The 12,367-nt window shown below is 46.5% G+C and overlaps 1 protein-coding gene across 1 annotated transcript in view; it reads left to right on the forward strand.

Annotated features, from left to right (window-relative positions):
* LOC310798509 (5'-AMP-activated protein kinase subunit gamma-1-like) overlaps window positions 1-9,370 on the forward strand; it is a gene marked incomplete at both ends in the record, with an annotated part of 25,320 nt that extends 15,950 nt beyond the window's left edge. The window contains 7 exons of the mRNA XM_083661039.1: window positions 963-1,089; window positions 3,832-3,997; window positions 5,213-5,250; window positions 5,478-5,624; window positions 7,638-7,731; window positions 8,133-8,347; window positions 9,125-9,370. Coding sequence (XP_083517165.1) covers window positions 963-1,089; window positions 3,832-3,997; window positions 5,213-5,250; window positions 5,478-5,624; window positions 7,638-7,731; window positions 8,133-8,347; window positions 9,125-9,370 — 1,033 coding nt within the window. The remainder of the gene's footprint in view (window positions 1-962; window positions 1,090-3,831; window positions 3,998-5,212; window positions 5,251-5,477; window positions 5,625-7,637; window positions 7,732-8,132; window positions 8,348-9,124) is intronic.
* Between the last annotated feature and the right edge of the window lie 2,997 nt (window positions 9,371-12,367).

The following is a 12,367-nucleotide window of genomic DNA, read 5'->3' on the forward strand; positions in this document are numbered from 1 at the left end:
ATATTCCTGTGACCCTAGAATTACCATGAACTCCCTCTCTACCTCCCTCCCTCTCTCTGCCTCCCTCTCCCCTCTCTCTCTCTCCGTCTCTCTCCCTCTGTGTGTCTCTCTACCTCCCTCCCTCTCTCTGCCTCCCTCTCCCCTCTCTCCGTCTCTCTCCCTCTGTGTCTCTCTCCCTCCCTCCCTCCCTCTCTCTGCCTCCCTCTCCCCTCTCTCTCTCTCCGTCTCTCTCCCTCTGTGTCTCTCTCCCTCCCTCTCTCTCTCTGCCTCCCTCTCCCCTCTCTCTCTCTCTGTCTCTCTCCCTCTGTGTCTCTCTCCCTCCCTCCCTCTCTCTGCCTCCCTCTCCCCTCTCTCTCTGTCTCTCTCCCTCTGTGTCTCTCTCCCTCCCTCCCTCTCTCTGCCTCCCTCTCCCCTCTCTCTCTCTCTGTCTCTCTCCCTCTGTGTCTCTCTCCCTCCCTCTCTCTCTCTGCCCCCCCTCTCCTCTCTCTCTCTCTCTGTCTCTCTCCCTCTGTGTGTCTCTCTCCCTCCCTCTCTCTCTCTGCCCCCCCCTCTCCCCTCTCTCTCTTTGTCTCTCTCCCTCCCTCTCTCTCTCTGCCCCCCTCTCCCTCCCTCTCTCTCTGTCTCTCCCTCTGTGTGTGTCTCTCCCTCCCTCCCTCCCTCCCTCTCTCTCTCTGCCCCCCTCTCTCTCTCTCTCTCTCCCTCTGTGTGTGTGTCTCTCTCTCTCTCTCCCTCTGTGTGTGTGTCTCTCTCTCTCTCTCTCTCTCTCTCTCTCTCCCTCTGTGTGTGTGTCTCTCTCTCTCTCTCCCTCTGTGTGTGTGTCTCTCTCTCTCTCTCTCTCTCTCTCCCTCTGTGTGTGTGTCTCTCTCTCTCTCCCTCTGTGTGTGTGTGTCTCTCTCTCTCTCTCTCTCTCTCTCTCTCCCTCTGTGTGTGTGTCTCTCTCTCTCTCTCTCTCTCTCTCTCAGTATATTTGAAGCCGTCTATTCGTTGATAAAGAATAAAATCCACCGGCTTCCTGTCATCGACCCGGTCAGTGGCAACGCCCTCTACATCCTGACACACAAGAGGATACTCAAGTTCCTGCAGCTCTTTGTAAGTCCAAATACTAGTACGCTGCATCGTACATACTGTAGTACCCTATACCAGCCATTCCCAACCTGTGGGCCACAAAGGTATTGCAAGTGGGCTGTCAAATAATGTGCAGAACATTACGATCTTTGTGGGGGGGATTTTGTTTTATGCATGAGAATGCATAAATATGATTTGTTAATTAGCCTATTGTTCGTTAATTAGCCTATTGCTTCATATTTAGCTTCTGATTTCTGTGTGGTGCTGATGGACGGCTCCTTTTAGCGTTAAAATAAGAAGTACTCTGAGAACACATTATTTGGTCTGCATCCTGTTTACGGTCGGAGGTGGGCCGCAGACATTTTTGCGCTTTCGAACCCCTAAAACAGAGACTTTTGAAAATGATGACGCAGACGCCCACGTCCGCTTCCTGATTGGCTGTTATCAGTCACGACGTGTCCTTCCCTGATTCATCACGCCCCTATCACGTGACCCGAAAACTCCAAAGCCCCTATCTTCCGACAGGCGATATCCCCTAATAGCACTTGCGCACTTGTTTGCACGTGCCTTAAGTCACGAAAGATAGCATTCTGCCTTGCGCCGTCCGCCAGGTGTTCTGCCGAGTTTTGCTCCCCCGCCCAGCAGAGAAAAAAAGCATCCCCACCTCACGGGAGCATACTTGTAATGATTTATACAGAAATGTAACTGTTTCAAAGTGATATAATTGTCTGGTAGACGTGACCTCCCTGATTTCTAAGTTAAAACAGCCCCGAAATATGTTGGGGATGCAATTCTCGGCCGGGATGCGGAAAGGTTCATGGCACCTGTCGCAAGCGCAAATTAGAGCCATGCCAAAATCATCTGCGCCCCAAAATGCCTGCGCAAACAGGATTTGGGCGGTCTTAACTACCAGAATTATTCACAGGCGTGTCCAGGCAAGGCTGGGCATTACATCAATCAAAACCAATCAGATTCCCGTCTCGCAATGGCTGTTTGCGCGAGGCTGCCTCGCCGAGGCATGCAATATACTGTAATTCTCTCCATGCGTAATAGAGTGTACTCACTCGTGCGAGGACAGGGGGAGCTTATTGACAGATCGTCTGTGGTGCCAACGACCCTTCAGGTTATGAAGGTAAATAGCCTATGTCCATTGTCCAACAAGTTTTCTCAATTCATTTCCCTCTTTGCGATGTGATAAAAGTTTCTCAGTGAGTTATAGTTGATTGCCTCACTGAATTATCTGCTAATACCCAATTTTAGCAGCATCATTTGATGTCTAGGCTGTGCATAATCTCCATCTCCAAAAGGAATTCTACTTTGCGCTGCGCTGCGCTGCGCTGCGCTGCGCTGCGCTGCGCTGCACGGAGATTACGGGGTGCGCTCCGAGAGCGCGAGGTATTTGCGTGTAAAAGGTCCTTTTCAAAGCTCTTAGCGCAAAGTAATTGCGCGCTGCTGACGATAGGGTAATGCCATCTATCACCACATTTTAGCGCTGAAACGCCTGCTTTGGCTTGTGGCAGCCAATGCCCAGTACAATTATCACAGGCATGCGTTTGTGTCCGCCCCCAATTTGCATTGCGCACGGCGTTAAACGAGCGCAAACGCTAAATTAGCGCTTTTGGGAAGATAGAGGCCCCAGTCTTTGTTTGACCTCGCCTTGACCACCTTATGCTCATGTGTTACTTTCAGTAACAGTTCCAGCTCGTCGTCGGTCAGAGCAAAGAAACCTCCGGTCTTACTTTTCACCTCTGCTGTTCTTCCAGCGTAGTATTTTCTGCTTCCTGGTTACGTCAGCACGCACATGCCCAGTGTACGTGAATGGTCATGTGATCTGCCTTTTCAGGCTTGTTAGTATGGATGGAGATTTTCTGTCTGAAACACTCTGGCACCCTACTACACCTTACCTAGTACCCTATGCCTTACGTAGTATGCTACACCCTACCTAGTTCTCTGCACCCATCCTAGTACATAACAAACCATTTTCCTACCATAGTACAGCTACATAGTACAGCTGTTTGTAAGTCAACCCTACACCCTAACTGGCATACTAGCTAACCTAAAACTATATGCTGCAGCAGCTGTACTATATGTTCAGGACATTGTTGGGGGTAACACATTACAAAAGTAATATAATACAGGTAATTACTTTTAGCAGTAATATATGTGAATAAGTAAGTAATACTATGTGACGTCAGCAAACTGTAGATTACTGTTATGAATGAAATCTTGAAAAATGAACTTTTGATGTGAAAAAGTGTGAAAAACTAAAGAAATTCGATTTTTGTGATTTCTTTTAGCATACATTATTAAATAGGTGCACTGAATACCCAGGTATTTGAACTAAACTAAAATAAAAGTCATTTTTGGGTTCAGCTCGACTTTAAGGATTTAAAATGTACTGTATATGTGAAACAAGACTGGACCAGGATGAAAGCTAGACCCACACTGCCCCCTGATGGGCTTATACCAGTACTTTACATACTTAGTAATAAGTATGTAAGTAAGATGTTAATTCTGTAATACTGACTGAAATTAAATGGCTGGTTTATAGGACATCTTTTATTTCTCTGCTTATCTGAAGCTTTTATTGTATTCCTGTATAATGATATAAAGACATGTTTATGTGCATGTGTGTCTCTTCCTGCATGCGTGTGTGTGTGTGTGTGTGTGTGTGTGTGTGTGTGTGTGTGTGTGTGTGCGTGTGCGTGCGTGCGGGTGCGTGCGTGCGTGCGGGTGCGTGTATGCGTGTGTGTGTGTGTATGTCAGGTGTGTGAGATGCCTAAGCCAGCGTTTATAAAGCAGACGTTGGAGGAGCTCGGCGTGGGAACGTACTCCAACATCGCCTACATCCACCCGGACACGCCTCTCATCACCGCCCTCTCCGTGTTCACGCAGCGCCGCGTGTCCGCCCTGCCCGTCGTCGACCACAGCGGTGAGAGCCACAGTCTGCGGGGATCAAGCTACACCAATCCACCCAGATATCCACCCGATTGGGTCGCGGCCGACACCGGCATCGGCAACGGCCGTCTTCGCCTGTTGTAGTGTGACAGTTGGGTAGCGCTCCTGCTGTGGCACTGTGCTGCTGTGTTGTCGGTCCGTGTTCCGGCCGGGCAATTAACCCAAAATGTATCAGAACCGGCATTTAGAACCTCTAACCGACCTAATCTTGCTCATGTCAATTATTCAATTAAAGGGACACTCCACCGAAAAGCAATGCTGATTTATTTTGCACGTGATCTTACACAAATCTGGAAACCGTTTTGCAGACATTCATTTAGTTTGACAGTTATTGAGAGTTGATGCCAGTGATGTCATTCATGCACAAATGACATCACTGGTCCACAACTTAACTCAAATCAACTCTCGATAACTGTCTGCAAAACTGTTTACAGTTTTTGTATAGGTATGGGATGATGTGCAAAATAAATCGGCATTGTTTTTCGGTGTAGTGCCCCTTTAAGTCATTAATTTAATTAATTAATTTTAATTTGGTTAATACTTTCCCCAATGCGTGTGTCCATGAACTGTCCCCTTAAGAAATACTACATCGTGTTCAGTCACGTGCCTCTGCCAATGAACTATGAGGGCAGTCAGTGTTTAAAAAAAGTGTATAAAATAATCTAGAAATTTCGTTCATTAATCGTAACCGAGGTAAAAGTTTGAAATAATCGTGATATTAATTTCAAGTCTTATTGCCCAGCTCTAGCCCGTGCGCTGTCAGTGTCCTCTTTTCGCTCCGTGAGGTTATCAATTATGAATTTGTTTTTCACTGTGTGAGAAAATGGACTTGTGGCGTGCGGGTCGTGCCCCACTTTCTGAGTTGGCAGTCCTGGTCGGGATCAGACTTGTAGTGCTGCTACTGAAAAATCTGAAAAATCCACCTTGGTCCGAAAAAATTAAATAAAGGAAACTATTGACATGCAAATGAATTGCAGGAAAAGAAGACGAAAAAAAACACGCCCCCGAAGTATAGCCTAATATTCCCTCTTCTCACTGTGTGTGTGTGTGTGTGTGTGTGTGTGTGTGTGTGTGTGTGTGTGTATGTATGTGTGTGTGTGTGTGTGTGTGTGTGTGTGTGTGTGTGTGTGTGTGTGTGTGCGTGTGTGTGTGTGTGTGCGTGCGTGCGTGCGTGCGTGTGTGTGTGTAGGTAAAGTGGTGGATATCTACTCCAAGTTTGATGTCATTGTAAGTAAATCTCTCTATATTCACCACACACACATTTTACTGTCTCTCTCTCCCTCTCTCTACCCTCTCTCTACCCAACAGTAGAGAAAACCTATTCACTAACCTCAATGTGATGACTGACTGTCTCCCTCTCTCTCTCTCTTTCTCTCTGTCTCTTTCCCCTTCTCTCTGTCTCTCTCTCCTCTCTCTCTTTGTCTCTCTTCCCCCCTCTCTCTCTCTCTCTCTAGAACTTAGCAGCAGAGAAGACCTATAACAACCTGGATGTGACGGTCACTCAGGCTCTCAGGCATCGCTCGCAGTATTTTGAGGGAGTCATGAAATGCAACAGAATGGAAACACTGGAAACCATAGTGGGCCGCATAGTCAAGGCTGAGGTAATACACACCCACGCACGCATGTGTGCACACACACACCCACGCACATGCACACACACAAACACACACACACACACACACACACACACACACACAAAACAGGACATACACAACAAAACACTCAAGCCTCTCATAGACAGATCAGAATTCTGTCTTCCATTCCAACTTGTCAGTTCATAGCTGTAAATATGGAAATATCCCAACCCTCCCCCGTCTCCTCTGGTGTGCCCCAGGGCTCTGTTCTGGGGCCCTTTCTCTTCATCACCTACCTCCTCCCCCTTGGCTTTATCTTCCGTAAATTTAACATCCTTTTCCACTGCTTCGCGGATGACACCCAGCTCTACCTTTCCACTAAACCAAATTCCACCCTCCCTCCCTCCTCCCTCACCAACTGCCTCTCTGAAATAAAATCCTGGTTCACCTCAAACTTCCTCAAATTAAACAGTGATAAAACTGAAATCCTTTTAATCGGTACCAAATCCACACTTTCCAAAGCTGACAGTTTTTCCCTCTCAATTGACAGCTCCATAGTTTCCCCCTCCCCTCAGGTCAAGAGTCTGGGTGTCATCCTCGACAGCTCACTTTCCTTCAAATCTCACATCAATAATATCACCCGGTCTGCTTATTTCCACCTACGCAACATCAATCGTCTCCGCCCTTCCCTCACCCCCCACACCACCTCTATTCTTGTGCACAGCCTTGTCACTTCCCGCATCGATTACTGTAACTCCCTCCTCTTTGGTCTCCCTCAGAAATCCCTCCATAAGCTCCAACTGGTCCAGAACATCTCCAAAACCCCCTCCTTCCATCACATTAGCCCTGTCCTACAGCAACTCCACTGGCTCCCGGTTCAATTCTGCATAGACTTTAAAATCCTCCTGCACACATTCAAAGCCATCCACAACCTCGCCCCTCCTTATCTGTCTGACCTCCTCCACACTGCCACCTCTACCTCCTCCTCCATCCACCTCACTGTCCCTTCTGCCCGGCTCACCACCATGGGGAGCAGAGCTTTCAGCCGCTCTGCTCCCAAACTCTGGACTCACTCCCTCCTGACATCCACAATATTGACACCCTCCCCCTGTTCAAATCCAGCCTCAAAACTCACCACTTCAAGACAGCATACTCCCTCTAATTTCCATGGTGTTTTCTTTGTTTACTGTTTAGTTTCTTTGTTTTTGTTTTATCTTATTTCCCTTGCACTCTCTTATATTTTATACTGTTTGCTTGTATCTGTTGTTCTGCATCTGATTTTATCCCTGTAAAGTGTCCTTGAGTGACCTGAAAGGCACTTTTAAATAATATGCATTATTATTATTATTATTATTAAATATATGCAAGGCTGGATTCTTGCTCATACAGCGAGCTCCACCAATCAAAGATCAAAGACATCGATATTACATTGTGGAATTGTGGGTAGTGTAGTACTTCTGCATGAAATCAAATAAAACATGTTAAAAAAATAAACAAGGATGACATATTACAGATTTGTAGCTTCTACAGGAACATATAGCATGGTTTCACAACTAGCTTGCCGGTGGTAAGTCTACATTACAGTCAGGCCGGTGGTAAGTCTACATTACAGTCACGGGCGGTGGTAAGTCTACATTGAGTGGTTATGGCTAATAATCAAAGTCTCGTTGCAGAATATGAATGGGGGAAATACTCTTCCAGAAACCAGGTGTCACGTGACTGTTGACTTGAGCTGTATTAACTAGTCTGGTGTCAAAGCTTGGATTTACAGCCTCCATCAGGCACCCCCCCCTCCAGCTTAACTCTACCCACATTTGAAGGCCCAAAATCAGCCTCCAGGACCCCTTACGGGCACCCCACGCTCCAGGAAGCTCAGCAGCATCCAAACAGATGAACTAACAGAAGGGAGGAGGACACCTCATAAAGCTGGCACAACTAGGTGTCAATACGTCCACATCAATAAAGCTGTTGATTTAGTGTCTGAAGCCAGCTCAGATGATAATTATGCTCTTCTCTGTCTCTGTCTCTCTCTGTATCCAGGTCCACAGACTGGTTGTGGTTGATGAGGAGTCTCATATCATTGGTATTGTCTCTCTGTCTGACATCCTGCAAGCGCTGGTCTTAACACCCGCAGGTACACACGCACACGCATGCACACACGCACACACACATGCACACACGCATACACACACACACACACACACACACACACACACACACACACACACACACACACACACACACACACTTAAATATACACACTATAAGTGTTGTTAGGAAATAGTAAATAATTATTATGAATGATGAATGTGTTGCCTCATGATGCGTGTCGGTGATCTGTCGGCCTGTGATTTTCCAGCTCGCTGTACAGAAATAACAGACCGCTGAATGTCATGATTGACCAATAAGGATCGAGCATTCAACCAGGCCACGTGATAAAATAAAATCTCCCTTCTCTCTCTCTCTCTCTCTCTCTCTCTCTCTCTCTCTCTCTCTCTCTCTCTCTCTCTCTCTCTCTCTCTCTCATCTCTCCAGGTGTAGTTAGGAAGGACAGTCTTGCCAGTCAGCCAGCATCTCTGCATTCGACAGAACCACAGATGGGAAGTGAACCTGGACCAGACCAGGACCTGGAGCCTGGCAGTGAGACAGGCAGAGAGACAGAGTCTGAGAGAGAGACAGGTGTGTCTGCTATAGAGACTGACGCCAGCTTAGAGACACGTGCTGTGGAGGAGAGAGGGACGGATGGAGAGGCAGAGAGACAGGCAGACACAAAGACAGAGGGAGAGACAGAGACAGAGGGAGAGACAGAGACAGAGGGAGAGAGAGACACTGATGACGTCACACACTCCGAGAGCGAAGTGAACACGGAGAGGGGAGGCGAGGCAGAAGGACAGAAAGAGAGCGAGACAGATGCAGAGGCCACAGAGGGAGAGAGAGAGACAGAGGGTGAGAGACAGACAGGATCACGGATGGAAAGAGAGGCGGAGGGTGAGACAAAAGTGACAGACACACAGACAGAGGGCGAGACAGACGCAGAGAGACAGACAGAGCTGTCTGCCGTGAGTCAGGAAGAGGCGGAGCTTCAGCCAGAGAGTGAGACAGGACCGACAGAGAGAGACGGAGGAGAGGAAGGAGAGGAGGAGGGAGAAGGAGAGAAGAAAGGAGAGGAGAGAGAGGAGGACGCAGAGTGACATCATCGTCGGGCGTTTCTCTGGACTTTGTCATGACTCGCGGAGGTCGTGTCGAGCCACTCGCCACAGGAAGAGGAGGCTGACAGGAAGGGGCGGGACCAACAGCCCCGCAGGCTGACGTGGGATTGGCCAGGAGGCCCTGATAGTCGCTTTTTCATTGGCCGGCGATCGGGAAGCGTGGCATCGATGCGGAGCTGAGTGAACTTGGTTTAATCACATCAGGAGGCGGGTGGACCGGGTGATTGAAATGTGCTTGAGCCAATCAGGGACTTGAGATTGCTTGTTTCTCAGAGGATCATTTATTGTTCATCATTGTTCAAACCTTGTATCTCCAAGAAGTCTGATTTCCAGTCGTTAAGTCTGCCTGACGACCAGGTGTTTCTGCCTGACGACCAGGTGTTTCTGCCTGACGACCAGGTGTTTCTGCCTGACGACCAGGTGTTTCTGCCTGACGACCAGGTGTTTCTGCCTGACGACCAGGTGTTTCTGCCTGACGACCAGGTGTTTCTGCCTGACGACCGGGTGTTTGTGAAGGCTTTTCCAAAAGCTCGGAATGAGCTTCATAGCCCTGGAGTCATGTAACTAGCTTTAGCTATAAACTACCGTTAGCTATAAACTAGCTTTAGCTGTAAAGTATAACCTAGCTTTAGCTATAGAGAATCACGCAAACCTTCGGTTGAAGTAAGAGCATGAAAATCCACTTTCCGTGCAATAGCAGTGACTTTAAAGTGATAATCTCAAAGATTTTCATGTAAATAAATGTCTGTTAAGTCACTACTGTATCTATCGCAGACTGAGTTAACATGGTCGTGATTGAGCCTATGGCCCATTGATGGAAGCCTTTGCATTTTCAGTACTGCAGCATTTATGAACTTGGTGTCTGTGGAGACACCTCAGAGAGAGTAGGCGGAGCTAACGCAGTAGAGTCGCTCTACAACTGCCGTTACTAATTAGGGCAACTATACCGTTACTGTAGGTTCCTGACAACTCTTGTGTGAATTAGGGTAAGAAAGCTGCTTTTTGTCTGGTCTCTGCTAGCATTACGGGTGGTTACTATGGCCGAACAAACACAATGCAACATGTTGATCTCGCCTGCAATCACCGCTCATCGCCATAGGTGTCACCAAAGAGAACGAAACTGAAATCTTAGAGATTATCACGTTAAGATAAATGAACTCGCTATACCGCGGTACAGATCATATTGCAGTTGCTGCAAACGAACTAGCGATGGACATTTTCAATATTGGAGTAGACTACTCGAATTACATCATTATCCACCTTATTTCTAGCTGCCATGATGCCTATGGGTGCTTCTTCCGGTGTAATAGACGGTTTTAACTTGACCAATAAAAAACGTCTATGAGGGTTTTACAGCAGAGCCATTCTGCTCTACAGCCGTAAGGGTTAATATGTCACTTTTATAAGTTTAGAAAAAAATATAGACGTCAAAGTAACCATTTAGATTACTATTGTGTGCTCAGTTTATCAAAAATAACGGCTATTTAAAAATCTGGTTTTCGTTTTCAGCTTTATTTTATACATTAAATGTCGTTCGGGTGCTGGGATAACGTAATGCATTATGGGTAGTCAGCTATTGTGGCTAATGCTAGCGGCTAACTACGGTTAACGGTTAGTTACTTTACATGTCAGTAAAATGCCACTGAATGACCAAATGATTTGATGATGATTGATTTAACTTTTAACCATTTTGAGTAACACTGTTTCCATACATACCCCAGCGTTGGTTAGTTGTTTATAACGTGACTGTCTATATATATAATGTTTATACTCCGGTTTGCCGTTTATAATTCGGTTCTGAATACAGCCGCGTATAACAAAGGAAATGGCAAGCTGCAACAATCAAGTCACATTAAACCGGAACTTGTACCCATAATTACAGTGGGGCATTCAAAAATAAGGTGGATAGAGTACAATAATGATGAGTACAATAATGATGTAATTAATGCAAGTAGGCTACTTTCATTAATTACATCGTTATTATAGAGAACTTGAGTACTTGCATAAAATAAATCTGACATAAGAGTATGGTCTGAAATTGACACCCGAGTGAAAGTGCAGGTAGGGGTCTGTAAGAATATGTATTGAGAATATTTATCACTATCTAATGTTAGAGCAGGGCTAATCTGCTCTAAGCACAACATTTGGAATGAGTTTTATCGGGCCTATGTTATGGAGAAGCGTCTGTCTGTCTGTCGTCCATCTGTCTCGTTGGCTCCGCCCCCTGCATTGTCGGATTCCGAAAGGCTTGGTCAGACGTTCCTACAGACACAATTGGGCGTGTCTGTGGGTGGGAAGCCGGTGGGGTATGACTGAGTCCTGGTCGCTGCACTAGCGCCTCCTCTGGTCGGTCTGTTCGGTTGTGGGGAGGAACTGGGGGAAACTGCGTGATCCTCCCACGCGTTACGTCCCGCCGGTGAAACCCCTCGCTGTCAGGTGAAAAGAAGCGGCTGGCGACTGCACATGTATCGGAGGAAGATGTGCTGGTCTACAACTCTCCCCAGATCAGCAGAGGGGGTGGAGCAACGACCAGGACAGCGGGGGGATTGGCCAAAAATGGGAGGGATTATATATATTTATATATTACACAGTTAATAAAATCAAGTCTGTAGTATTGTTATTTTGGTGTTAAATTTTAAAATGATGCTGTAAAAAAGATCGATTTTAAAGTTGAATTTATTTATTTTGAAACCAGTTTAAAGTTGTGTTCTGCTGCTGATAACAGATTAACATAAGAACGGAAAAAAGAACAGAAAATCTGTTAAAAAAAATAAAAAATAAACACTTGCTTAAATCTGGATGCTTATAGTTGTTTTTTAACCTTTACTTCTACAGGGGGTCTCACTGAGAGCAATGCTGTCTCTTTCAGGAACGCCCTAACCTATCACAGAAAAGGATGGCGGACAGATGACCAAACGTTTCAGCTATATTTAGAAAAAAACATTTCACTCACACCAAAACTTAAAAAAACCAACATTGAAAAAATATTTTCTTTAAATCCGGAATATTTTTACGTTTTGGTCTGAGTGAAATGTCGTATGATGTCTCCTGTTTCTAAATATAGCTGAACCGTTTGGTTTGAACAAGTAAAACTATTTTTTATAAGCATTTTACGAAATGTCTATGGGAAAATAAATGGCGGATGAAAATCTCTGGTACAGTGCTGAAGCAGGAAGTGACGTTCACTTTGGCTCTCTATAGTGGCCAAGGCGGGGGGGGGGGGGGGGGGGGGGTGATGTCATAGACACACGAACACAATGAACATCCACAATGGCATCAACAGTTCACTTTGCCTTGCCTCTCTATAGCCTAGCTCAGGGCTTCCCATAGCCTACTTTTCTGTCCAAGTACCACTACGTACCAAACCAAATTTCCCAGGGACCATGTCCACTGCATATATCAAACACCCCCCCCTTCCCATAAACAGGACGGCAGGGTGGCTCAGTGGTTAACACTGTTGCCTCACAGCAAGAAGATCCCGGGTTCGAACCCCGGTCTGTCCCAGGTCCTTTCTGTGTGGAGTTTGCATGTTCTCGTGTCCGTGTGGGTTTTCTCCGGGTG

Source organism: Poromitra crassiceps (assembly GCF_964638095.1).
Source record: "Poromitra crassiceps genome assembly, chromosome: 2".
Taxonomy (NCBI): Eukaryota; Metazoa; Chordata; class Actinopteri; order Beryciformes; family Melamphaidae; genus Poromitra; species Poromitra crassiceps.